At 40.3% G+C, this 24,977-nt stretch overlaps 1 protein-coding gene across 17 annotated transcripts in view; it reads left to right on the forward strand.

Moving 5' to 3' along the window:
* ENOX2 (ecto-NOX disulfide-thiol exchanger 2) overlaps window positions 1-24,977 on the forward strand; it is a 284,304-nt gene that overhangs the window by 184,808 nt on the left and 74,519 nt on the right. For 10 of the 17 annotated variants that reach the window (XM_060087036.1, XM_060087045.1, XM_060087037.1 and 7 more), the window contains one exon: window positions 23,991-24,125. The exons of 1 other annotated variant lie outside the window; for it this stretch is intronic. In XM_060087036.1, coding sequence (XP_059943019.1) covers window positions 24,029-24,125 — 97 coding nt within the window. In that variant the 5' untranslated portion in view covers window positions 23,991-24,028. Of the gene's footprint in view, window positions 1-9,457; window positions 9,598-14,017; window positions 14,107-23,990; window positions 24,126-24,977 lie in introns of all 17 variants that reach the window. 6 more of the 17 variants (XM_060087029.1, XM_060087042.1, XM_060087043.1 and 3 more) reach the window with 3 other exon arrangements.

Genomic DNA, 24,977 nt, shown 5'->3' on the forward strand with positions numbered 1-24,977 from the left:
ACTGGAAAATGTTCAGTTCGTATGAGAAAAAATAAGAGGGGGTTCACTTAGACAAAACCAGACTATCTCTGTGATAGTCAATTAGTACTAACTCTACAATGATGAGTAATATTTAAGGCTACAAACCCTGATTACCAAAGAAAAGCTTATTGAAATCAGTACAATGAGGCAAAACAGACCATTGAAGGATTCCTTCTGCTCCTATGATGGAAACAAATTGGATAATTTTGATTCCCTTATCATCCTCTGTGAAACTGTATTTGCTAATAGAATGCAAATATCATTGGTAAAGAAAGAAGAGCAGAGATGAATCATTATAATGAATGTTCAAATAAAGAGCATCAGATTCAGAAAGTTACATTATTATATTGCCTAAATAAAACCAACCAGGATTTCCCACTGCAAACAGTCAGGCCTTTGTGTATAACACACTTGTTTAAAGTGCAGTGACTGGAACACATTCCTCCTAGGTAATGCTGGAGTTAGTACTACTGTCGCAGAGACTTTCTGGAAACCCGATTGGATTCTCCTGTGTGAGGTTCTCTTAGCCATCTCGGAGAGGATGCATCCTTCTTAATTTGTTGGTATCCATTTGGCTTTCTTCATTTCTGTTTAGCAATCTTCTGCTCCAGACTTCCTACCACCAGCTGGAATGGGAAGGGGAATGCAGGCTGATATGTCTCATACCATCATTAACCCACTCACCTTCCAGCCTCATGCTGGGGTCTCCGACACTTGCCAAATAGCTTCCCTATGCGAGAAGTTCATAGGGATTGAAGTTGCATCAGTGGGTGGTAGGGAAGGGGCTCCCTAGGTGTCAGACATCACATTTGTCTTACTCTTGCCTCATTCACTGAATCAATTCTCACTGAGTACCTACTGTGCACTAAGTGTAGCCTCTTTTACTTTATTCCTAGAAGTCTATATTCCTTTCCTTTCCCACATGTTTTGGCCAATTCACTGGTATCCTGAAATGCATCAACCTCAATTCTCCCCTCTGATGAGCTTAAGTGGACTTTAATAATCCCTGCTAAATTGTCTTGTGACTGTCATATGAATAAAGGCTATGGACTCTTGGTTAGATTGTAAGCATCAAATTAATTTTACTGCAAAGGTCAGGCTGCTCTCCTGTTGTTCTGTTGTGCTTGAAGGTTAGTCACTGCATGCTTGACCAAAACCTTCCTGTCTGAGCTGTATTCAAAACAGATTTCAAGATATAGCCAGATTGAAAGCCAGACATTTGGAGATAAAGACTGTGTACTCTGACCCCCTGGAAAAAGCAAGCAGCTGCAGTGATTTTATATATATATACAATGCATCATCATCATCATCTCCAGGAGATGATAGGCATTAAGCTCAGCACCTCTTGCTCCCAAAGCAAATGTCTGCTCATCTTTTCCACCTAGCTGCTCATGTCAGAGGAAAGGAATATTTCTTCCCAAATGACTTCTAAACTTGCTTGCCTGAGAAGTGCTGCCCCTAGGGAAGCAGGACCTATCAGTGGAGTTTGGCTCAAAAAAAGACATAATAGTATTCAGATAATGGCAGATACTTCTACCCTGGTTCCCTTTAACCTTCATCTGTCTTCCTAATTTACCATGGGTTCTCTCTTTCCAGCTCACCTCTCTTGGCCAAGCCTGTTGTGAGTTCATGCACTCCTGATGTATGTGTCTAATATACTCATCAGTTCAAGTTCTACAAGTAACATTCATGTAATAATAATTTGCCATTTATATTCCTGGAAAAATCCAAAGATGGTATCTGAGGCTATCAGGTCACATCCAGGCTATTGTCAGAGCTACAATACCTTGAGGCTATAGGGGCTGGGGTCACAGACTTCTTATATCATGACAGTTCCTTTGGGCATAATTGTGGTCTCTTTCAAATTTCCTTAGAAGAGACAACAATAGTCAATTTTCTATTCCAGAGAATAGAGGGAGATATAGTCAGATTTTGCAATTCTGAATTTAATTCTTCTCAATGAGAAATTTACAAGTAGACCTAGGGAAGCTCTGTAGCTTTTTGTTCCTTACAACGTTCAGCTTTCACCTGTGACAGTCATACTACTGACCCACTATGTGCAGGACGTGTGTGTTCAGTGGTTGGTTTTTTTTTTTTTTTCCCTGAGTAATCCTCATCCTCTGCCCAAGTCTCCTATAGCCAGTTGTGTTTGCAAGACAAGGCCAGGTGAGATGTATAGCCTGAGGCTGTGGAGCAGAGGAAAGCAGAAAGTGAAGTGACTCAGGAAGGCATCATCTGGAATACTGAACACTCAGTCACTAAAACAGATCCAAAATGGTTTTTTTTTCAGGAAAATTCAATCCCTCCTTGCAGATACCCTATGAGGGGGCTAAAATTCCATCTGGACAGGCACATAAGTCAAACACCTTAATTTCTGAAACAGAATGACAGCTTGGCCAGTTTTTATGTCTAATAGCTAAAACATGTGGGCCTCTCTTCAGCCCACAACAGACTGTCTGCCTTCCATGTGCTCACTAGAGCACTCGCTCTTGAATTACCTGCCCTATAGCTCTTAGCTATATATAGGGACACGCCAACCAGATGTGCTTGCCTAAGAAGTGCTGTCTCCAGGGAAGCAGGCCCTATCATCAGTGGAGTTTGGTTCCAAAATGACATGATCATATTCAAATAATGGCAGACACTTCTGTCCTGGTTCCCTATAACCTCATCTGTCCTTCTCATGTACCTCATGCTCTCTCCTGTTCACCTCCTTTGTGTACCCCTTTTGTGAGTGCATTCACTGCTGATGGAAATGTCTAATACACTTGTCAGGTTAAGTTCTCCTGGTATCTTTCATGGAGGAACTTACCAACATCCCACCTTTAAGATTTTCTCACTCTTTTCCTCTAACCAGTAGGACAGACAGAATTGTCACTTTATACTCAGGCCTCCTATGGAGTCTTGTTTGGTCTTCATTTTGTGTGTGAATTTGCCAACCTCTATCCCCAAGTAGATTATAAATTCTCTGAGGGAAGTAACTGTCTTTTATTTCTCTCGTGTCCCTCTCAGTCTAACAAAAACATAATAGGGGCTCAATAAGTACCGTTTGTTCATGCTTGCTTGACCAAAACCTCTCGTGTCCCTCGTGTCCCTCTCAGTCTAACAAAAACATAATAGGGGCTCTCGTGTCCCTCTCGTGTTTGTTTCTCTCGTGTCCCTCTCAGTCTAACAAAAACATAATAGGGGCTCAATAAGTACTGTTCGTTCATTCATGAAACTAGGAAATACTATTCAAATGGACTATACTGTTTCTGGATTCCAGTGTACTCTTTTCTTCTTCTCAGAAATGAAATTTTACTCTGAGGTTGTATTGTACTCTGCCAGAAGTAAAAGTGTACTCTGTGGTTCTGTGCTTTGAACTACAATCAGATATTCCAATTGTAGTGGCTTAAGGAATCTACGCTTCTCACTGTAGCTGAGAGAGTGGCTGAAAACTCTGATCTACTGCATTTAGTAGGTGCTGCTATCATCAGAGGAGCAGCCCAAAGCCCTTTGCCTCTGTACCTTGGCTCTCTTTCTAACCCAAATTCTGTTGTGGGATGGTCGTACTGCCTCTGCTAATTTTCACTTAACCTCTCCATGCCTCCCTGTTTTCTTCAAAAAAGCCCATCAATATTGACCTGCCTTCCAGGGATATTTTGAGGACATAATGCTGATAAGAAAACATTCTCTATGAGAGAATATTGATGGCAGTTGTTTTGTAGCCACAGAAAGAGAGGGCACTCAGCAGTAATTGGGGGCCATGTTTAGCCACCCAACCACCCATTATCGTTAGTACTCAGATTGATTCTAATGCATCATAATAATGCAGCTTGTAATCCACATGTAGGGGGGTAATTTATTGTCAGGTGGTGATTGTTAGTAATAACAAGCTGTTTGAACATATTCAGAACATAGTTGTACACATTTCTTGTTTTTCTTTCTTCCTTTGTCTATCCTATTTTCTCCTTTTACACTGCATATTATGGTATTGTTTTTATTCTTTAAATAAGCTTAGTGTCTCAATGAACAGCTAGAATACAGGAGACTGATTTGGAAAAGCAGTTTAAGTAGGCAAGTCCAATTTGAGAATGGTGGTGGATTTTATCACTCAGCTTTATTAATGGGCCTCATTCCCGCTGTATTGCATTTCTTTCCCCAACACATTTGTATAAAAGCCCTTGCCTCTCCCATTAACCCCTTTGGCTGGTGTTAACTCATTCCTGGGCATTTGTTGCCATAGCTGCAGCCACCCCTCAGCTGGAGCCCTCGTGCTAGCCCCTGCAGAGGCCATGAGGGGCTGGCCTGCTTATTCCAGGCGTCAGCTGTTAGGCGGAGGCCAAGAGCCTCGCAACCTCAGAGGTCAAATAGCCTGTCCCATGCGTTTAAGCCCTGTCTTTTTTTTTTTTTTTTTTCTTAGCAGCAGATGGGTATGTGGCTGTCCAGCCTCAAGGCTGGGAAACATGTGTGGGAATATTACCAGCACTCTTCCTCCCTCACCCCCTCCTGGGCACCCAAGCAGGTAGCCTAGCACCATATTCAAAAAGATGATTGATATTTCCACTCTGTTGTTTGAATCTCTTCCTTCAACACCTGCGGCAGCTGTGGGGAATTGTGCACAACTTGCGTCTGTTCACTGAAATAATTGCCAACAGTTTTATGGAGCGTCTCGTGTGTATTTTTGCCCATTTACAGATTTGATTATATCGTTTGTAGAATGGAAACGTGGCTTTCCACTGCTTACTCTCATTCTTGTAGATCTTCAAGGAGAGACCCTTTTAAAAACAAAATGGAAATGACATGCAAATGGTTATGTTAATATCACGCCGGCAAAAGTCAGGGCCTTCAGAAGGCTCCTCAGGCGCAAACTGATCAGGTGATGAGCACATCTTGTACACATGGCTGAGTCACCAGCCTACACCATCCTAAGAGAAATAACCAGGAAGAGAAAATGTTAGATGCCTGTAATGTGTGACTACTTTCTGCCCTAGGCTTCAGCACTGACGTAGGCCAGAGCAAACACAACTCTCACACATGCAGATTGGGCAGGTTCAGTGGGATTTGAGGAAGATGTTCAAATGTGGAAAGTTTCCACATGGACCAGTAATACAGAGTTGGAAAAGAAATTTTAATTTTGACTGTGTTGTGCCAGCTTTGCCAGACAGCTGGCAAGGATAAATCTGTGGATTCGCTCCAGACTTTAGAAATTCATAACCATCTAGTCCTTTACCTTGACTTTAACAGCACTGATATCATAACATCAACAACAGCAGCAGAGCCACAGCAACATTAACAGCTAATATTTATGGAGTATCCTATACCTTTCAAAATACTTTTACAATAAATATCTCTTGTTTAATCATCTCAGCAACCCTGTGAGATCAGTATTATTGCTGTCTGTGTTTTTGAGATGAGGGAACCAAGGCTCAGAAACATTAAGTGACTTGCCCAAAGTCACATAGCTGGCAAATAACATAGCCTTCTGACTCCAAAACCCTGAGGTACCCCTGCTAGGCAATACACACAGCCCTGTCACACTGCTCGCTATCCCACTGCCACCACCATGTCCCCAGATCTCTGGGTAAACAAATTAAGACCCATGCAGGGATTTGCTTGAAAAACAAAAGGAAAGTAGCCTTGTTACAAAAGAATTACTGACTTTCCGTATGGGTTCACTACTAAATGATACCTTTGACACTTGTGTTTGTTCATAGATTACCAACTACTGGGCAAGATGGAGGTGGGTGGGGGAAGCCAGGGAGAGGGGAGGAATATGAAGGAGAACACCACAAATTAAAGCTCCTGGCAACTGAAGAATCCTTCCAAAATTCAGATAAAACATTTCTGAAGAGACAGAGTCATTATACATAGTACCACTATAAAGATAAGCAAGGAATAATTAACACAAAATTTAGAATAGTGGTTATCTCCGAGGGGAGATGGAAGGAATTATGGGAGGGGCACACGGTGGCCTTTAAAGGTAATAGTTATATTCTTTTTCTTCAACTGCATGTCAGATATACAATTTTCATTGCACCATAGTTTTTTATACTTCACACTTGTCTCTTATAAATTCCTCTTTGTACCTACTCAATATTTAATTTTTAAAAAATAGAAGAATGTGTGAGTCAGTGGAAAAATAGGATTTGATATACAGAAATCAACTTTACTTTTTTTTTTTTGCGGTACGCGGGCCTCTCAGTGCTGTGGCCTCTCCCGTTGCAGAGCACAGGCTCCGGACGCGCAGGCTCAGCGGCCATGGCTCATGGGCTCAGCCGCTCCGCGGCATGTGGGATCTTCCCAGACTGGGGCACAAACCCGTGTCCTCTGCTCGGCAGGCGGACTCTCAACCACTTGTGCCACCAGGGAAGCCCCAACTTTACATTTTTAAGGAACACTGCTCTTGAAAGCTAGGTGCACTTTGATAAAATCCTTAACCAGCTTGCTCTGACAGTGTCTTCCAGCGACATACCAGTAAGCTTCTCAAGAAGTTGTGATTTGTGAGGAGGGCATGCTTTCCCAGAATTTTGCTAGGGTCGTTGAGCATTTCAGCTGCCTTGCCCCTCCCTTCTCATCCCCTCCTTTTTGACAGTGAACTTCTAGCTTCTGGAAGAGGAAAGAACAGTGGCATGGTCATTTGGGAATTTGAAGTTAAGCGCTTGAACTGTAACTGTGGATTTATAGGTTGTTACCCAAAGACATATTATCTTTAGGCTTTCCTTGGTGTTGGACCTGACAGAGAATGCAGTCAACGAGTGGGCTTGTGTATTTATTTTCATCACTGGTTGGTTTCTCTCTGGCCAGTCTAGGCATGCTGTAAGCACAGGCTGACAGGAATTATGGCTTTTCTTCATGTGGAAATAAGTGGATAAGCAAATACTCTCAGCCTGATTTTGTTTCCAATTCATTATTTACAGGGAATTCACCCTTTGTAATCATTTTCAAATCAAATTTGCTCTACCAGTCCCTGTAAGGTTCGCTCTGGAAATCATCACCAATGTAGACGTCTTTTACTTTTTAACCTCTTATGTCTCCTCCATGTTAATGCCAATTTAAAAAAAAAAGAAACACAAATGGATTAAAGGTGATGTCACTAGTGGCCTGGAGATTCACTCAGGAAGAAAATTTAAGTTACAGCAGAAATGGATAAAAGGAAAGCAAGTCAGTATCTCACATGTGTTTGCTATTCAGACTACTATTGCTGTATTAAAATATTCAGGAGAACTATTGAACTAAATGGGGGAAAATATATCATATATAAGATAGATTCCAGGAAAGGCACTATTGTTAATACTGTTCCAGAATCACAAACTGTTGACCAAATCACTTGCATATGGATTATTCCTGGAGTAGGCTGACACATACAGTGGGTGTCCTCTGCTCAGCTTTCACAGAGGTCACAGCCATGACCTCCCTTTCTAACCTCCCTTTGTCTTACTGGAAAGCTTGCCATGAAGAGCAACCTCTTCTCCTGCCTACCACATAGCCTCCCATCCTGGTCATGGATAATTGAGACGTAATACTAAGTTATTCTGGTTTTCCTTCACCACAGATGGGGTGATCACAAAAGAGAGCCTGGGGCCTCCCTGGTGGCGCAGTGGTTGGGAGTCCGCCTGCCGATGCAGGGGATACGGGTTCGTGCCCCGGTCTGGGAGGATCCCATGTGCCGCGGAGCGGCTGGGCCCATGAGCCATGGCCGCTGGGCCTGCGTGTCCGGAGCCTGTGCTCCGCAACGGGAGAGGCCACAGCAGTGAGAGGCCCGCATACCGCAAAAAAAAAAAAAAAAAAAAAAAAGAGAGCCTGGATGCAATGCCATCCATGCTTTTGGAGAAAAAAGCAAGTGGGTTTTGGCAGCAGGTCTGATGGGTTTGTGGTATGTACATACAGTGGAGGCGGAGGGTAACACCAGAAAATCTTTTGAGGATTTTATTACCAGTACCACTTTTAGAAAATGCATCGATCAGATGAGAGGCATATAAATTAGTCCTGCTTTTCTTTCTAGCAGTGCTCTTGGTAAAGAATTGGTTAAAGAGAAGCCATCTTATTCTTTTTTGTTTAAATATATTCCCCACTGTTATTAATGGCTGGTTCCTATACTGGTACTTTCCTGCCCTTTTCACCTGAAGTAATCATAACACTCCCCTCTCTCCTCACTTACGGCCCCTGTTTTCCATAAGATATCAGAGGTAATGCCCACTATGGTTAATATATTAATAATAATTACTAGTATTCTACTTATTAAGCTAGGCATTGCAGTGGGTCTTTTTTTTTCACATATTTTCTCCTTTAATCCTTACCACAACCCAATGAGATAGGTACTTGTTATTATCCTCATTTTTCAGACGTGGAAAATGAAGAACAGAGACATTAAGTCACTTTCTTAGCATCACACAGGTAATAAGTTGCGGGCCAAGATTAGAACTTGGATCTAATCCAAAGAGCATGATTCTAACTACTGTTACAACCCCATTTTTTCTTCATTCAAGGTCACACAGCATTAAGGGTTGAGAGTTTGTTATTCTTAGTCTGGCCAAAGGCATGATGGGGGTTGTTGGGAGTGTGTTGCAGTTTTCAAAAAAACCTCAATCATTTTGAAACATGAAGGGTAGTGGGGACGGTGTGAAGTTCTGTATAGTAAAGTCTATTGTTTTTTGATTATTTGTCAAATTGAGGTGGAGTTTGAAAATTCAAGTTAGGCTGCCTGTAGAGGTGAAGAAGCTAGAAAGGGGCCAGGGCTGCTGGCCCAAAGCAGAGCCATTAGTCACTGCCTCCTGCGGCTGTATGTGTATATATAGCACTGCCCTTAGTATTTGAGGATGACTCTGCTGAGGCAGCTAGTTCTCAAGCCAAAGTTCCCATTATCAGTGGATTTAACACTTGACTTGTTTATAGTGGTCATGGCCAGTGTCCTACACCCCCGACTTAGACCATGGCCTTGCAGCCAGTGACTTGCAAAGCAAGTCAACAACATAGGCTAATACCCATCCTCTCAGAGTCCAATGAACTGGAGAACACAAAATGACTCCAGTTTTTTTTTAACATTCTACTTTTAGGAGCAAGGAATAATAAGTAAACTGATATGGAAAATATTCTCCACTCATGCCCATCCCCCCAAATAAGAACAATTTCTATTCTAGGTTTTAGACTTAGCACAAATACAACCTTATCTCCTACACTTTTAAGATATCCACACTACCATAATTGACTTATATTTCAAAACTCACTTTATTTTTTTATTTTTTTATTTTTTTACATCTTTATTGGAGTATAATTGCTTTACAGTGGTGTGCAAAACTCACTTTAATATAATCTCCAGCTTAACATCACTTCCTCTATGCTCCCCTCCCTCCTCCACCACCACCTCTCATCCTAGCAAAGTGGCTACCTCCCCCTTCTTCATATCTGTTTAGCCATTATCAAACAATAATTTTGTTTTCGCGTTTGTCTCTCCCATTAGTCTATGAACCCTTCAAAGGGCAGGGAAACATGGATTTTTCACCTTGGTACCTTCAAACGCTGCGTGGATTTAACATGTTTGTTAAATTAATATTCAGAATGTATCCTGAAGCCCTGCCATAACCTCACTCAAAGATTCAGGTACGCCTAGCACATATTGACCACCTGTGTTGTTTTTACCACAACCCTGGGAAAGGGGTGGTACCATTCTTATTTACAGATGAGGAAACGAACTCTGTGTTTCTCAAATTTGTAGTGGGTATAAGAGTTATCTAGGGTGCTTGTTCAACAGGCAGATTCCCCAGCGCCACCCAGATGAAAACCTCAGCCAGGGACCCTGGAACCTGGCTATTTAGCAAGCGATGCAGGTGATTCTGATGCACATGGTTGGAATGCACTTGGACAAACACGGGTGTAAGTGATTGCTGCACTGCGAGTAAATAGTGGAGCCAGAGTTCAAACTCAGCCCTCCTAGTTCCAGATCTAGCCCATGCTATATTTATCTTTGTTGTACTCTATCTCCTATGGCAAGGAAGTGGACTGAAACATGTTGGAAAGATTTTCAGCAACAAGGGCTAAAGCAAAATGGCTTGTAGATTAACCCCAGGGCTGTTTATTTTTTGTTCCTCCAAGAGATCTTGCCAGACTTCCAACAACATAGCAGCAGGGTTGCCAAATCATCTCTTATGCAACTTACCTCAGAAAAGCATTGACCACAGAGCTTTGGGAACTTTCAGACTTGATGCTTCTAATTTGTTCTTTCTCCATTCCCCCCTCCACCACCGACCATGCCATTAACCTAAAGAGCATGCTCAGTACCTAAAATGCAATTAGTTGATTTGTTAAATATTAAGATTTATAGTTGAAAACCAGTGCCTACAATATTTGGGACCTGACAGTAATATTAATGTGTCTGTTTCAAAACTAGGAAAAGAAATGTGAGGCTTAACAGGCAATTAGTGGAGATGTTAAAGTAGCTGATATATGGTAGTAATTTTTGTGGCCCAATTATTCTTTTGGTGCTTTTTAAAAATATTTATTAATTAATTTATTTATTTTGGCTGCACTGGGTCTTAGTTGAGGCACACAGGATCTTCATTACGGCATGCGGGATCTTTAGTTGCGGCATGTGGACTCCTAGTTGCGGCATGCAGACTCATTTGCGGCATGCAGGTTTCTTAGTTGTGGCATGCGGACTTCTATGTTGCGGAATGTGGGCTTCTTAGTTGCAGCATGCGGACTCTTAGTTGCAGCATGCGGGCTTCTTAGTTGTGGCATGTGGACTCTTAGTTGTGGCATGCGGGCTTCTTAGTTGCAGCATGCGGGCTTCTTAGTTGCAGCATGTGTACTCTTAGTTGCAGCATGTGGACTTCTTAGTTGTGGTATGTGGACTTCTCAGTTGCGGCATGCATGCAGGATCTAGTTCCCCAACCAGGGATCGAACCTGGGCCCCCTGCATTGGGTGCATGGAGTCTTACCCACTGGACCACCAGGGAAATCCCTGGTGTTCTTTATCTAAATGTTAGGTGAGGAAATGTGGAATGAATGTGATGATGCAATCCTAAAGACTAAGACTAATGACCACAGTCAACCATTCACCCTAGACCTGAGTAATATGAGTTCACTGGTATCTCAGAAGCCCAAGAAACCAGGAGTGAGAAATTATGGACCTTAGTGTGGAAAGGCCCAAGACAGCCTCTCTAGTACAGGTAGCCACTGCTCTTACTGACTGAGGAAGCCCTCCAAGGTTCCCATGGTGGAGCCTGCTGATTTTCCAGGACCCCTACATCTGACTTCAACCTATTCTCCTGGCTCACATTCAGCTAATAACCTTGAAGTGACAAGCACTATCTCTGAGGTTCCTCAACTCACTTGTGCCAGCCCATCCTGAAATAACAAAGGAGGCCCCTGGCTCCAGCTTAAGGAAGTGGGAGGAAAGACCCTCACATGGCAGCTGAATGGTTTCTTTCTTAAACAGAAAAAAAAGCAAGGGAAAGATAAAAGAAGTGGGGTTAAATCATGACTGAGTACATGCTCTGTGTCTCAGGTTCTGCGTTCTTTATACTGTAGTGACAGGATATAGCTCCGTGGCTAAAAGTGTGGGCTCTGGAGCCATACTGCCTGAATCTGAATTTCACCTCCAGCATCAACTCCACCTGTGACCCTGGGCAACTTCCTAACTTCTTTGTGTTCCATTTTCCTTATCTGTAAATTGGGTCTAATGATAAATCTTACCTATCTCATAGTGTTGTTATGTGGATTAGATTAAATAATAATATAAAGCCTTGAAACAGTGTTTGGCACATAATGAGCATTTAATCAATATTAGGGATCAACATTATTATCATTAGCTTAGTACATGAAAGATAGGTATCATTACCTCTAACTGCAGGTGAATAAACGTGCTAAAGAGTTTTCAAACTTGCCTAAAATCACACAGCTTGTAAATAATAGAGCCAAGACTTGATCTGAGATCTGTCTGGCCCCAAGGTCTGTACTCCTCCCACTATACCCTGTTCCCTTCATAAATGCAGGGTATATGCTGTGAGTTCCTTGAAGAGATGTATGCCAAAACTTTTGGCCTTCTTTTTCCCCACTACACCCCCACTGCAACTGCCATCTGGAGGGCTGGCTTGGTGCCCTGGCTTCTTATACACCTAGTTAAAAACCTTGAACTTTCTTATAACTGCTCCAATATGGAGGTGGCTCTCTCCAAGACCCCTTAGCTTATAGACTAGAACAGTGAGTCTTCCAGCATGAGGGTTAGTTTGTGAAAGCACCCTCTAACCTGAGGTTCTCATCTGCATACCTTGAGGATCAAGCTACTCTTTCCTACCCCCAACCCCACCACACTCACAGCTCATGTGAGAATAATTACCTACTATATGGGCTAGCATAAAAACCTTTCCCTTTCCCTTTTATTTTTTCTTTTCCCTCTCCTTCCCTCCCCCACCCCAAGTAAGAATATATTATGGCATCCTGATCCCCTTGAGTGGCTCTTTGATTCATCCTTGGTAACACTTATAAGGAGGTAAAGCCCTCGCTTGCCTGATAGCGTCATCTCTCAAGCCTCCTGGGAGCCTTGTCTTAAAGCCCCCGTCAGTTCTCTCACCCTGCATAGCCATGATGCAAACTGTGGCGTCACTGCTGGTGACGTCTGTGATCAGAGGGAGAGGTGCCCAGGGCTTCAGTGCCTTGCTCACAATGATGGATTGTTAATTCTCAAAGAAAATGAAGAGGGATTCAAAATAACACCTACAATGCACAACATTACTTCCTGAGCAATAAATACCAAACAGAAGATAAACCCTTGAGCCCTAGGCTTAACATAGACCCAAAACATGAGTTATCCTGCTGTTTCCTTTCCCTTAGCCAGAGAACAGAAAATACAATGTTATTGAGTTCTAGGACACCCCATCCTGGCCTTGTGCCATAATCTTCCACAACATACACTTCTTGTATATCTACTGTATGCAAGGTCCTGTGTGATATGCTGGAGATGGGGTTTTCTTCTGTGTTCCACACAAGCATTTTCTACACTTCTCTCTTTTCCTTTGTCATGGTATTCCTAGTGCTATTTCCAGGACCACTCTCAAAACAGTACCCCATCAGCCTTCCACAGCACCTGGATTCCTCACCATAAGGATAATTTCTTTGGCGTGAAGCATAAAATTAACCTTGCTAAAAGTGTTAATAGATTCCTGGTTGAGGATGGGAGGGGTGTGATCAGATTAGTCTTAGCACAGTGGCATAAGGGTGTAGGGCATAAGCTGCAGAAGTTGGGATTGGCTGCACATGCGGTGGACAGGAAGGAAGTGTAAAGAAACCAGGAGAATAAGGCACCCTCCAGTAAGAATATATGAAAATTGCTACAATAGAGCTGGGTTTCTTAAACTTGGCACTATTGGCATTTGGGGTCAGATAATTGTTTGGGGGTGGGGGGTTGTCCTGTACGTTGTAGGGTGTTTAGCAGTATCCCTGAACTCTATCCACTAGATGTCAGTAGCACCTCCCCACTCCCAGTTGTGACAACCAAAGGTGTTTTCAAATATTACCAAATGTCCCTGGGAGGGAAGGTAAACTCAGCCCCCATTAAGAACCACTACAATACAGGACATGGGGAGCACCCATCTGTAATGATGAGCTCTATAGCCCTCCCAGCTCAAATATTCTATAACCTTCTGACTCCTTTAGTTTTGTGTAGGATAGTGGTTAAGAGCATGAACTGTGGAGCCAGATTGCCTGGGTTTGAATCCCAGCTCCACTGCAAGCTAATGTATGACCATGAACAGGTTGCTTAACCTCTCTGCTCCTGCTACCTCATCAGCAAAATGAGGATAATGAGAGGTCGTACTTCACAGGGTTATGAGTTTTTAATTAATGTACATAAAGTGTCTAGGAGAATGCCTGGCACATAATAAGAATTAAAGAAGTGTTAACTATTATTAGTCGTGTTATAATTACTATCATTAATACTATCATTCACCATTTATCTAAGTCCTAGTATGTTCCAGAGTTCTGATGTCTCACCCAGGTTTGAACCACTATTTTCCTTCTGCAGAAATGACTAGAGAGCTAAATCCACAGTTCAGGACCACACAATGCCAAGAATTTTTAAATGGATATGGGTCTATGAAATAGGCATTGCAGGTAAGCCCCACTTTGTACAATTACTGAGTTCTTACAGAGCTCACTTATTTAAAAGCTAACTTATTGGCACATACTTTGAGCTAGTCACTGAAGAATATACAAAAGTAAATGAGGTTTATATCCCCTGCCCTCAAGGTGCTAACAAATATAGCTGCTACATGCACATTTATTTTAGTAAATTTAATAACCTTACATTCTCAAAGTAATTCCAGTCATTTCCTTCTTACCTATAAAGAATTGTTCTGTGATGAAAAGTATCTCCCCATCACCAGACTTATCTTTCTTAAAGTTAGTATTTCCATGATCGTGATTCTCTTATATTATCAGCATGTTCAGATTATAATACCCTAAATTATCACCATGTTATCTTCTTCTGTCTCTCTCTCCATTTAAAATATTCATAAGAAACGCACTAATATATATATATATATTTTTCTCTGCGGCACGCGGGCCTCTCACTGCTGTGGCCTCCCCCATTGCGGAGCACAGGCTCCGGACGCACAGGCTCAGCAGCCATGGCTTGTGGGCCCAGCCGCTGTGCGGCATGTGGGATCCTCCCGGACCGGGGCACGAACCCGCGTCCCCTGCATCGGCAGGCGGACTCTCAACCACTGCGCCACCAGGGAAGCCCCTATTTTATCTTAATACAACAACAGAATAGTATCCCATTCTAAATAGCTTGGCATCTGCTTCTGGGAAGAACAATGTCTGTGCAAGACTCCCTTATATATACTCATAGATTTCCTTATTAATTTGTTTAAAATTGTTTGCTGAACATCTTCTCTATGTCAGACACAGTTTCTATGTGCTAGGAATAACAAGGAGGAGTAAGAGACTTCAAAGTCTAGGAGGAGAGACAACCACAGAAAAAGTGACAAAAATACAATGTAGTGACAGCTGTAATAGTAATGTTTTTCTCTGTTTTGTTTTGTTTTGTTTTTTAAACATCTTTATTGAAGTATAATTGCTTTACAATGGTGTGTTAGCTTCTGCTGTATAACAAAGTGAATCACCTATACATATACATACATCCCCATATCTCTTCCCTCTTGCATCTCCCTCCCACCCTCCCTATCCCACCCCTCTAGGTGGACACAAAGCACCAAGCTGATCTCCCAGTGCTATGCGCCTGCTTCCCACTAGCTATCTGTTTACATTGTTGGATTTACATTGCTGTTGGATTCTGTTTCCTAGTATCTTGTTGAGGATTTTTGCTTCTATGTTCATCAGTGACATTGGCCTGCAGTTTCCTTTCTTTGTGACATCCTTGTCTGGTTTTGGTATCAGGGTGAAGGTGGCCTTGTAGAATGAGTTTGGGAGTGTTCCTCCCTCTGCTATATTTTGGAAGAGTTTGAGAAGGATAGGTGTTAGCTCTTCTCTAAATGTCTGATAGAATTCACCTGTGAAGCCATCTGGTCCTGGGCTTTTGTTTGTTGGAAGATTTTTAATCACAGTTTCCATTTCAGTGCTTGCTATTTGTCTGTTTATATTTTCTTTTTTTTTTTTCTGGTTCAGTCTTGGAAGGTTGTGCTTTTCTAAGAATGTGTCCGTTTCTTCCAGGTTGTCCATTTTATTGGCATACAGTTGCTTATAGTAATCTCTCATGCTCCTTTGTATTTCTGCAGTGTCAGTTGTTACTTCTCCTTTTTCCTTTCTAATTCTATTGATTTCAGTCTTCTCCCTTTTTTTGTTGATGAGTCTGGCTAATGGTTTATCAATTTTGTTTACCTTCGCAAAGAACCAGCTTTTAGTTTTATTGATCTTTGCTATCGTTTCCTTCATTTCTTTTTCATTTATTTCTGATCTGATCTTTATGATGTCTTTCCTTCTGATAACTTTGGGGGGTTTTTGTTCTTCTTTCTCGAAATGCTTTAGGTGTAACGTTAGGTTGTTTTTTGGAGATGTTTCTTGAGGTAGGATGGTATTGCTATAAACTTCCCTGTTAGAATTCTTTTTGCTGCATCCCATAGGTTTTGGGTCATCATGGTTTCATTGTCATTTGTTTCTAGGTATTTTTTATTTCCTCTTTGATTCTTCAGTGATCTCTTTGTTATTTAGTACTGTATTGTTTAGCCTCCATGTGTTTGTATTTTTTACAGATTTTTTCCTGTAATTGTTATCTAGTCTCACAGCGTTGTGGTTGGAAAAGATACTTGATATGATTTCAATTTTCTTAAATTTTCCAAGGCTTGATTTGTGACCCAAGATATGGTCTATCCTGGAGAATGTGCCATGAGCACTTGCGAAGAAAGTGTATTCTGTTATTTTTGGATGGAATGTCCTATAAATATCAATTAAGTCTGTCTTGTTTAATGTATCATTTAAAACTTGTGTTTCCTCATTTATTTTCACTTTGGATGATCTGTCCATTGGTGAAAGTGGGGTGTTAAAGTCCCCTGCTATGATTGTGTTACTGTTGATTTCCCCTTTTATGGCTGTTAGCATTAGCCTTATGTATTGAGGTTCTCCTATGTTGGGTGCATAAATATTTACAATTGTTATATCTTCTTCTTGGATTGATCCCTTGATCATTATGTAGTGTCCTTCTTTGTCTCTTGTAATAGTCTTTATTTTAAGGTCTGTTTTGTCTGATATGAGAAGTGCTACTCCAGCTTTCTTTTGATTTCCATTTGCATGGAATATTTTTTTCCATCCCCTCACTTTCTGTCTGTATGTGTCCCTAGGTCTGAAGTGGGTCTCTTATAAACAGGATAGTAATGAGCTAATGGAACACTGTAAATAAAGGGGCTCTTTGGGAGGGAGTTTAGTGTGATGCATAAGACTATGGGCATTGGCGTCAGAGCTGTCTGGGTTTGTATTCCTGTTCTACCTCTTATTAGCTGTGTGATATTGAGCTGATTACTTAAACTCTGTGCCTCAGTTTCATTGTTTGTATAATGTAGTGCAATAATTCATATATATGCTGTGTCTGTCTGTAGACTTTGAGCCCTTCATGGCCAGGACTACTTCTTCATCATCATCTTAACTATTTCCATATTATTATTCCCACTCACCAAGTACTCAATATGACCCAGTACCCATGCTAAATTCTTTACCCACATTATCTAATTTAATCTTCAACAAACTTTTAAGGTAGATACTATCATTTTCCTAATTTTTTAGCTTCACATTTTTCTCATCAAACCCAGTTATTTATTCAGAGCACTTATTATAATGTGTAATTATTTTATATTCGTTTGTATTTTAATATCTCCCTCCCGCACTATGTTGTTAGCTTCATATGACTGAGGATCAGGCCAGTTTGACTCACAACAATGTTGTCTTCAATATCTAGAATGATGCATGACACATAGAAAATGTTCAGTGAACTTACACTAAATATGAAAGGAAGGCTGGAAGGCAGGCTGGCAAATAGAGGAGAAAAGAAAAGAGTGAAATAATGATCACATTACAGTTACTAAGTAGAAGAGCTAGACTGTGGTACAAAGCCATCTGACTCCCAAACCCATGCGCTTGATAACTAGGCAAGATTACTTCCTACTCTTGAGAGATTTTCAATAGATGTTTGTTGACAAAATCCTCTCCTCAACTTTGTACAATACTGTGTAATAAGGTTATAGCAAGGATAAAAACCAATTGATGTAAAACTGAACAAAAGAAAGAAAAATTATAGGGGAGTAAACTGTCAGAGAAGAAGAGTTTATGTCTTAATAAAATATATTTGGCAAGATGGCACCAACTTACTGAACTTGTTTCAGAGGAAATAAGGGAAACATTTGAAATATTTAACTCCACTACAGGATGAGGTGTATCACAGAATGTGTGTGTGTGTGTGTGTGTATTGTCTTCAAGATCAAATAACTTTGACAGTAATTGACTGCTTAATTAGTGAAGCATAAACAGTGTAAAAATAAACAGATGGCAGTAGTGATTTGATAGCTATGGGGTGATACCAGCTTAAAGTGGATTTCACTTTCCAATGTTTTATTTTTTTCGTGCTAATGAACTCTTGTTCCAAAGTGCCATATCTTCAATCAGCTTACCTAGAGGGCACTCATTTACAACCACTCTACAACTTGTGGTGTCTTGAGGAGTTGCCACACAAGCAGAGCAATAGAACCAGCATAGCAGGACAAGATCTACAGACTTGGGTGAGGTATTTTGAATACGATTTGACAACCACTGGCACTTACCTTCTGAATATTCTTGGCTGCTGCCAGTGAGTATAGGACTCATGGGAAAATGAGCAATTTCTTCCTTTAGTGACATAGGACTACTTTTTTAAAACACCTAAAGAAATTGTTATATGTGTATTTTTAGTCTGAAAAGTCAATCAGGACTTAACTTTTCCACCATTAAGTGATAATTCGTAACAGATGTTTAGCACAGAATGTTTTGTTAGTACAGACCTTAAATCCAGATTGCTGCCAGAGATGATCATCTGGGATTTCTCTTTGAAAGTAAAAATTTACCAGCTTGCTTATATATATGACTATGCCTATATGGGGAAAAGATTATAGCTAATAAAATCAAACTGAATTATTAGTTGGGTGCATCTATCCCTGGTTATAACTCTAAATAAATTTCTACATATAAATTCAGTTGTCCTGGAGAGTGAATCAGTTTAGCAATTATACCATCCCTTTTAAGATGGCATCCCAATTTATCGTTCTGGAAAGGTATACAAATAATAAATGAGTGTCATTGCATAGATTGCTTATTGTGCCCCAAATCAACGTAAGTTGATTTTCTTTATTCATTCATTCAAATATTTCTTGAATACCTACTTCATACCAGACACTAAACTAAGAAATGGGGAAACAAAGATGCCTAAAACCCAGTCCCTGACCTAAAGGAGCATGTAGGCTAGCAGAAGAGAGACATGTATCCAATAACTATAATTCAAGGCAGTCAATGGTAAATGTTCAGTTGTTCTTGCTTCCTGGAATGCTCCTCAACCCTAATCCTCCATTCACCACCTAGAGGAAAATCCTATCCCTCCTTAAAGATTCACTTCAAATGATTATTTGCCAGTGAAGGCTTCCCTGACTATTCCTCATCTCCTCCACCTCTCAACCCCAAACACATATGTCCAAACCCATTACAGAGATTTCATTACTCCTTCTCTGTTCCCATAGCACTTTCCTCGTAGTTTTGTTACAGTACTTATTATAATGATTGGTATTTAGTTGTTTATATGTCATGCCTCTCATTGTATTGTAAGTTCTTCCAGAACAGTAAATGAATTTTGTGCATCTCTATATTCCTAGTCACTAGCACAGAACGTGGCGTATACTAAGACTCAATAAAAGTTTGGTTTGGGGAGAAGTGAGAGAATAAACAAAGATGAAGATCAAATTCTACATAAAATATTATGAGAACACATAGGAAGGAGTAATTAATTCCAGTGAGGTAGCTTCACAGACAAGGTGGCATTTGAGACGACCCTTGAAAAATGAGTAGGACTTGACAGGTGGAGATGGGTGTTGGGGGAAGTGAGGGTGATGAGAAGGGCATTTAAAGCAGAACTCCTTAAGGATTTAAGAACCGAGTTCATTGTAGCGAAATAATGCTGTTAATTAGCATGTTCCTTATCTGTTCATTGTAAACAAGCCTAATAGGAACTCTACTTGCTAACATTTTAACAAGCACTGTGAATTAATATATAGTTTGAAAATAGTGATACTATGTTGTCCTTTAAAAAAACTGATAATTTAGATCATTCTCTCCCCCACCCCCACCAAATTAGTCCAGAGTTTGGCTAGGTACATTGTAAATTCTTAATCTTTGATCTCAAAATTCTTTATTGAGAATAATTCCTAATTCTCTTATATATTTCCCATGCCTGCAGAGCCAGTGAGTAGCCAGACTGTTGCAAAAAATTATTTTTAGCATTGGGGACCAGTCATTCTAAACCTAGCTGTTTCCTCTAAGTGTCATTCTCCAGCCAGCAGAGAAAATCAAAGTGCATACTCAGTAACGTCCTAAAGGTCCCTTCCAGCTATAACATTCTCTGAAACTTGTCTCCCTAGTTGGGGATTGGGAGTCAAGATGAACCTAATAATCACTATATAAACTCTTGACCCAAAGGATATTTGATGCCCCATGTTTGTTTTCTTGATAATATTTACAAGAGGCTATTTCTAGCCTTCTTGTATGCCTTCTCAGAGACCACTGAAAACTGGGTGTGAGGACTAGAGCTCCTACAGATGGAGAAATCACCAGTTCTGAAATGTGACTTCTGACTGTGGTAACAAATGCTTAGGGCCATCAGTCACTCTGTGTGTGTGCAGGGGCGGTTTATGGAGGGGAAGCATAGGCAATTTTGCAGTATAGGAGAATAATAAAAACTAATATTTCAGAAATAATGTTTTTGGCCATTTGCATTTTCTTGTAATGACCAATCAGTGACCAAAATAGCACTTGTATAAATAACCCAGCCAAGGATCATCCCTCATATTGCCAGGTTGGAAGGATGTGATGGACGGATGTTAGCAAGCTACTATTAGAATAGAGTTGCCTTTGGGGGTGTAAGTGGCAGGAGTGCATACTGGGAGGTAGGAGGAAAGCAATAGAAAGTTTTTTTTAATGGCTATCAGTAGTCAGAGGGAAATTTACTAAAATAAAAGACTTTTTGTGCTCAGATGACTTACGACTATATCTCTCCCAACTGTGCAATATATACATGCACATGCATGTATAACCTGCTTCAACATCTTTGCTTATGTCACCCCTGATCTGGAATGTCTTGCCCCCTCTTCTTTACCTATTTAATAACTACCCATAATTCAAGTCATATGCTATAGAAATCTGACCCATTCTTTCAAATCCTGTCTTCTCCACAAAGCCTCATTCCTTAAACTTCAATAACATTCCTAGTCTATACTCTTTGAGTCTTTCATTGTTTCCTAATTGTTTATTTGGAGATACTAAAGCATGGTGCCTAAAAGTACACATCCTGTGTGACCTTGGACTATATATGTAACCCTTCAAAGCCTCTCATCTATTAAATGGAGATATAAAGAGCCCCTATCTCATAGGGTTGTTTTGAAAGTTAAATGAAAATAATGCATGCCAAGAGCTTTACCTAGCATATGGCAAATGTTCAATAGTTAGTGGTAGTAATGGATGGAGATGGTGAGAGTAGTGATAATAATAATCATCATCACCATCATCATCGGTCTCTTCAGTTAGATTGTATAACCTTTGAAGGCAGGGACTATGTCTCCTATCTGCTTGTACTCTGCTAACCTAAACCCCCAAAAACTCAATTGGTTAAATTGATGTTTGTTGATCATGTGTCCAACTCAATAGTACTGCCTCAAAGATATGAAATTCCATCAGGAATATAATTTTTCCTTTTCATTGCTACTATGGAAACCCTTGGATGTTTTTTCTTGGTTTGCATGCATGAGTAGTTTGGATGGAAGCTGCTGAAGTAATCATAGGCAACTAGACTATGAGAAGAATGGGAAACATCTTAATCATCCCAAGTTCCTGTGGTGTGTACACTTGAAAAAAAAAAAAAACTCGGAGAACTAAAAAATTCTGATAAAAAAAAGCCAAAGAAGAACTAAATAAATAGATATTTCATGTTCACGGATAGGAAGACTCAATATTGTCAAGATGTCAATTTTTCCGAACTTGATTCAATCAAAGTCCAAGCAAGTTATTTTGTGGATATATATATATAAAAAAACTGATTCTAAACTTTACAGAGAGGCAAAAGACCCAGAATAGCCAACACAATATTGAAGGAGAAGAACAAAGTTGGAAGACTGATGCCTCCCAACTTGAAGACTGACTGTAAAGCTATAGTAATCAAGACAGTGTGGTACTGGTGAAACAATAGACAAATAGAGCAATGGAACAGAAGAGAGGGCCCATAAATAGACCCACATAAATAGAGTCAACAGATCTTTGACGAAGGAGCAAAGGCAATACAGTGGAGCAAAGATAGTCTCTTCAACAAATGTGCTGGAACAACTGGACATCCACATGCAAAAAAAAGAATCTAGACACAGATTTTATACCCATCAAAAAATTAGCTCAGGGCTTCCCTGGTGGTGCAGTGGTAGAGAGTCCGCCTGCCGATGCAGGGGACACAGGTTCGTGCCCCGGTCTGGGAAGATCCCACATGCCGCAGAGTGGCTGGGCCCGTGAGCCATGGCTGCTGAGCCTGCATGTCCGGAGGCTGTGCTCCACAATGGGAGAGGCCACGGCAGTGAGAGGCCCACGTACCGCAAAAAAAAAAAAAAATTAGCTCAAAATGGATCATAGACCTAAATGTGAAATACAAAACTATAAAACTCGTAAAAGACAACGTAAGAGAAAACCTAGATGACTTTGGATATGGCAATAACTTTTTAAATATAACACCAAAGTTATGATCCATGAAATAAATTATTGGTAAACTAGACTTCATTAAAATTTTAAAACTTTGTGAAAGACAATGTCAAGAGAATGAGCAGACAAGCCATAGACTTGAAGAAAATATTTACAAAATACACATCTGATAAAGGACTGTTACCTAAAATACACAGAGAACTCTTAAGACTCAACAATAGTAAAACAAACAACCTGATTGAAAAATGGGCCAGTGACCAATAGACACCTCACCAAAGAAGATATATGGATGGTAAATAAGCATATGAGAAGATGCTCCACTTCATATGTCATCAGGGCAATGCAAATTAAAACAACAATGAAATACCACTACAAACCTATTAGAATGACCAAAATCCAGAACACTGACAACATTAAATACTGATGAGGATGTGGATCAACAGGAGCTCTCATTTATTGGAGGTGGGAATGCAAAATGGTACAGCCACTTTGGAGGACAGGTTGACGGCTTCTTACAAAACTAAATATGCTCTTACCATACAATCCAGTGATTGCAGTCCTTGGTATTTACCCAGAGGAAGTGAAAACTTATGTTCACATAAAACGTGCACAGAAATGTTTATAGCAGTTTTATTCATAATTGCCAAAACTTTGAAGTAACCACAATGCCCTTCAGTACGTGAAAAGATAAAGTGTGGTATATCCAGACAATGGAGTATTATTCAGCAGAAAAAAAGGAATGAGCTATGGAGCCATGAAAAGACATGGAGGAAACTTAAATGTATATGACTAAGTGAAAAAAGCCGATCTGAAAAGGCTGCATACTGTATGATTCCAACTATATGACAGTCTAGAAAAGGCAAAACTATGGAGACAGTAAAATATCAGTGGTTGCTGGGGTTGGGGGAGGGGAGAAGGATGAATAAGTAGAGCACAAAGGAATTTTAGGGCAGTGAAAATACTCTATATGATACCACAATGACGGATACATGTCACTATACATTTTTCAAAACGTGTAGAATGTAAAACACCAAAGTGAAACCTAATGTAAACTATGGCTTTTCGATGATTATGATGCATCAGTGTAGGTTCATCAGTTGTAACAAATGAACCACTCTGGTGAGAGATGTTGAAAATAGGGGAGCCTATGCATGTGGGGGGGTGGGCGTGTATGTGGAATCTCTGTACTTTCCCCTCAATTTTGCTGTGAACCCAAAACTACTCTAAAAAATAGTTTTCATTGACTTTAAAACAAGGAGGAAGGAAAGAAACGGAGGGAGGGAGGAAAGAAAGAAAGAAGGGAGGGGGGAGGGAGGGAGGGGAGTTGGGTGAGAGAGAGAGGGAGAGAGAGAAAGAAACACTAAAATACCATCTGGTAAAGGGCTTTCAAATTCTATAACTTCCTGCCAGTTCGAGCTGTATTGTTTTAACCCTTGTAAAGAGCTGAAATTAAGGCTGTGTCCACCAATTGTCCATCAGTCCATTTCTGTAAAGAGTTGCCAGAGTTTACATTGATAAGTGAACTAGATACTGAAACCTTAATACAACAAATTATTTTGCTTGTCATTTCTTCTTAGCTGATAATAGTAGAACTCTGAATGTGGATTCCACTGCAATGACACTACCTATGTCTGATCCGACTGCATGGGCCACAGCAATGAATAATCTTGGAATGGCACCGCTGGGAATTGCTGGACAACCAATTTTACCTGGTATGCTATTTTTAATCACCTCACAAGTGTTTCTTTTTACTGGCCATATGGACATAAATATAACAATATGACACAACTTATTTTGAAGTTGACATTTATCAGGTTCTGCCTAGAGTGTGCATTTTTGTAATATGAGCTTTATAGGCTGGGTGGCCTGTAGTTACTAGTATACTCCCTATTGCACTATGGGCAAGCTGGGGGTATATCTGATGCAGGATATGGTCACTGAATATTTAACTCATTGCAATAAAAGTACAGCAGGATTTGGCAAAGAATTACAAAGTTTGTCTAATTTTATACATTTCTTAGAGGAAGCAAATAAACATGGAGCTAGAATGAGAACTGACTTAGATATCCCAAAAATCTTAGGTTCCTAGAGGGAAGGACAGGAGATAGCGGGGAACATCCCAAAGACTATTGTTAACATTGAATAACTGTTCATATTTTTTAGAACAAAGTAACCTGTAAGAGAACGGGCATGGTATACTAACTCCATCTCCACTAAAGATAAAATCAGAAGAAAAATGCCATGTCATCTCAAGGGCTTAGTTTAGACACAGAAGAGCTTCCTGGACTGTCAGAGCCATTAACCATAAAAATAGGTTTGTGAATGTGCCTTGGGCAACTCAAATTTTTTATCGCTCTGCATATGACCTTAAATGACCATGAAAGTACTGTGAGTATTGATTTGGGGGGTTACAAAGAAATTTTAGCAAGTCGGCAAATTTGCAAATATAAAATCATGAATAATGATATAAATGTTATAAAATAATTATAAATTTGATCAAAAAATGGGTTTATGAAGACATTAGGGAATGCCATATTAGGAAGCCTGGGGTGCTTTTTAAACAT

The sequence above is a fragment of the Mesoplodon densirostris genome, chromosome X (assembly GCF_025265405.1).
Source record: "Mesoplodon densirostris isolate mMesDen1 chromosome X, mMesDen1 primary haplotype, whole genome shotgun sequence".
In the NCBI taxonomy this organism is placed as follows: domain Eukaryota; kingdom Metazoa; phylum Chordata; class Mammalia; order Artiodactyla; family Ziphiidae; genus Mesoplodon; species Mesoplodon densirostris.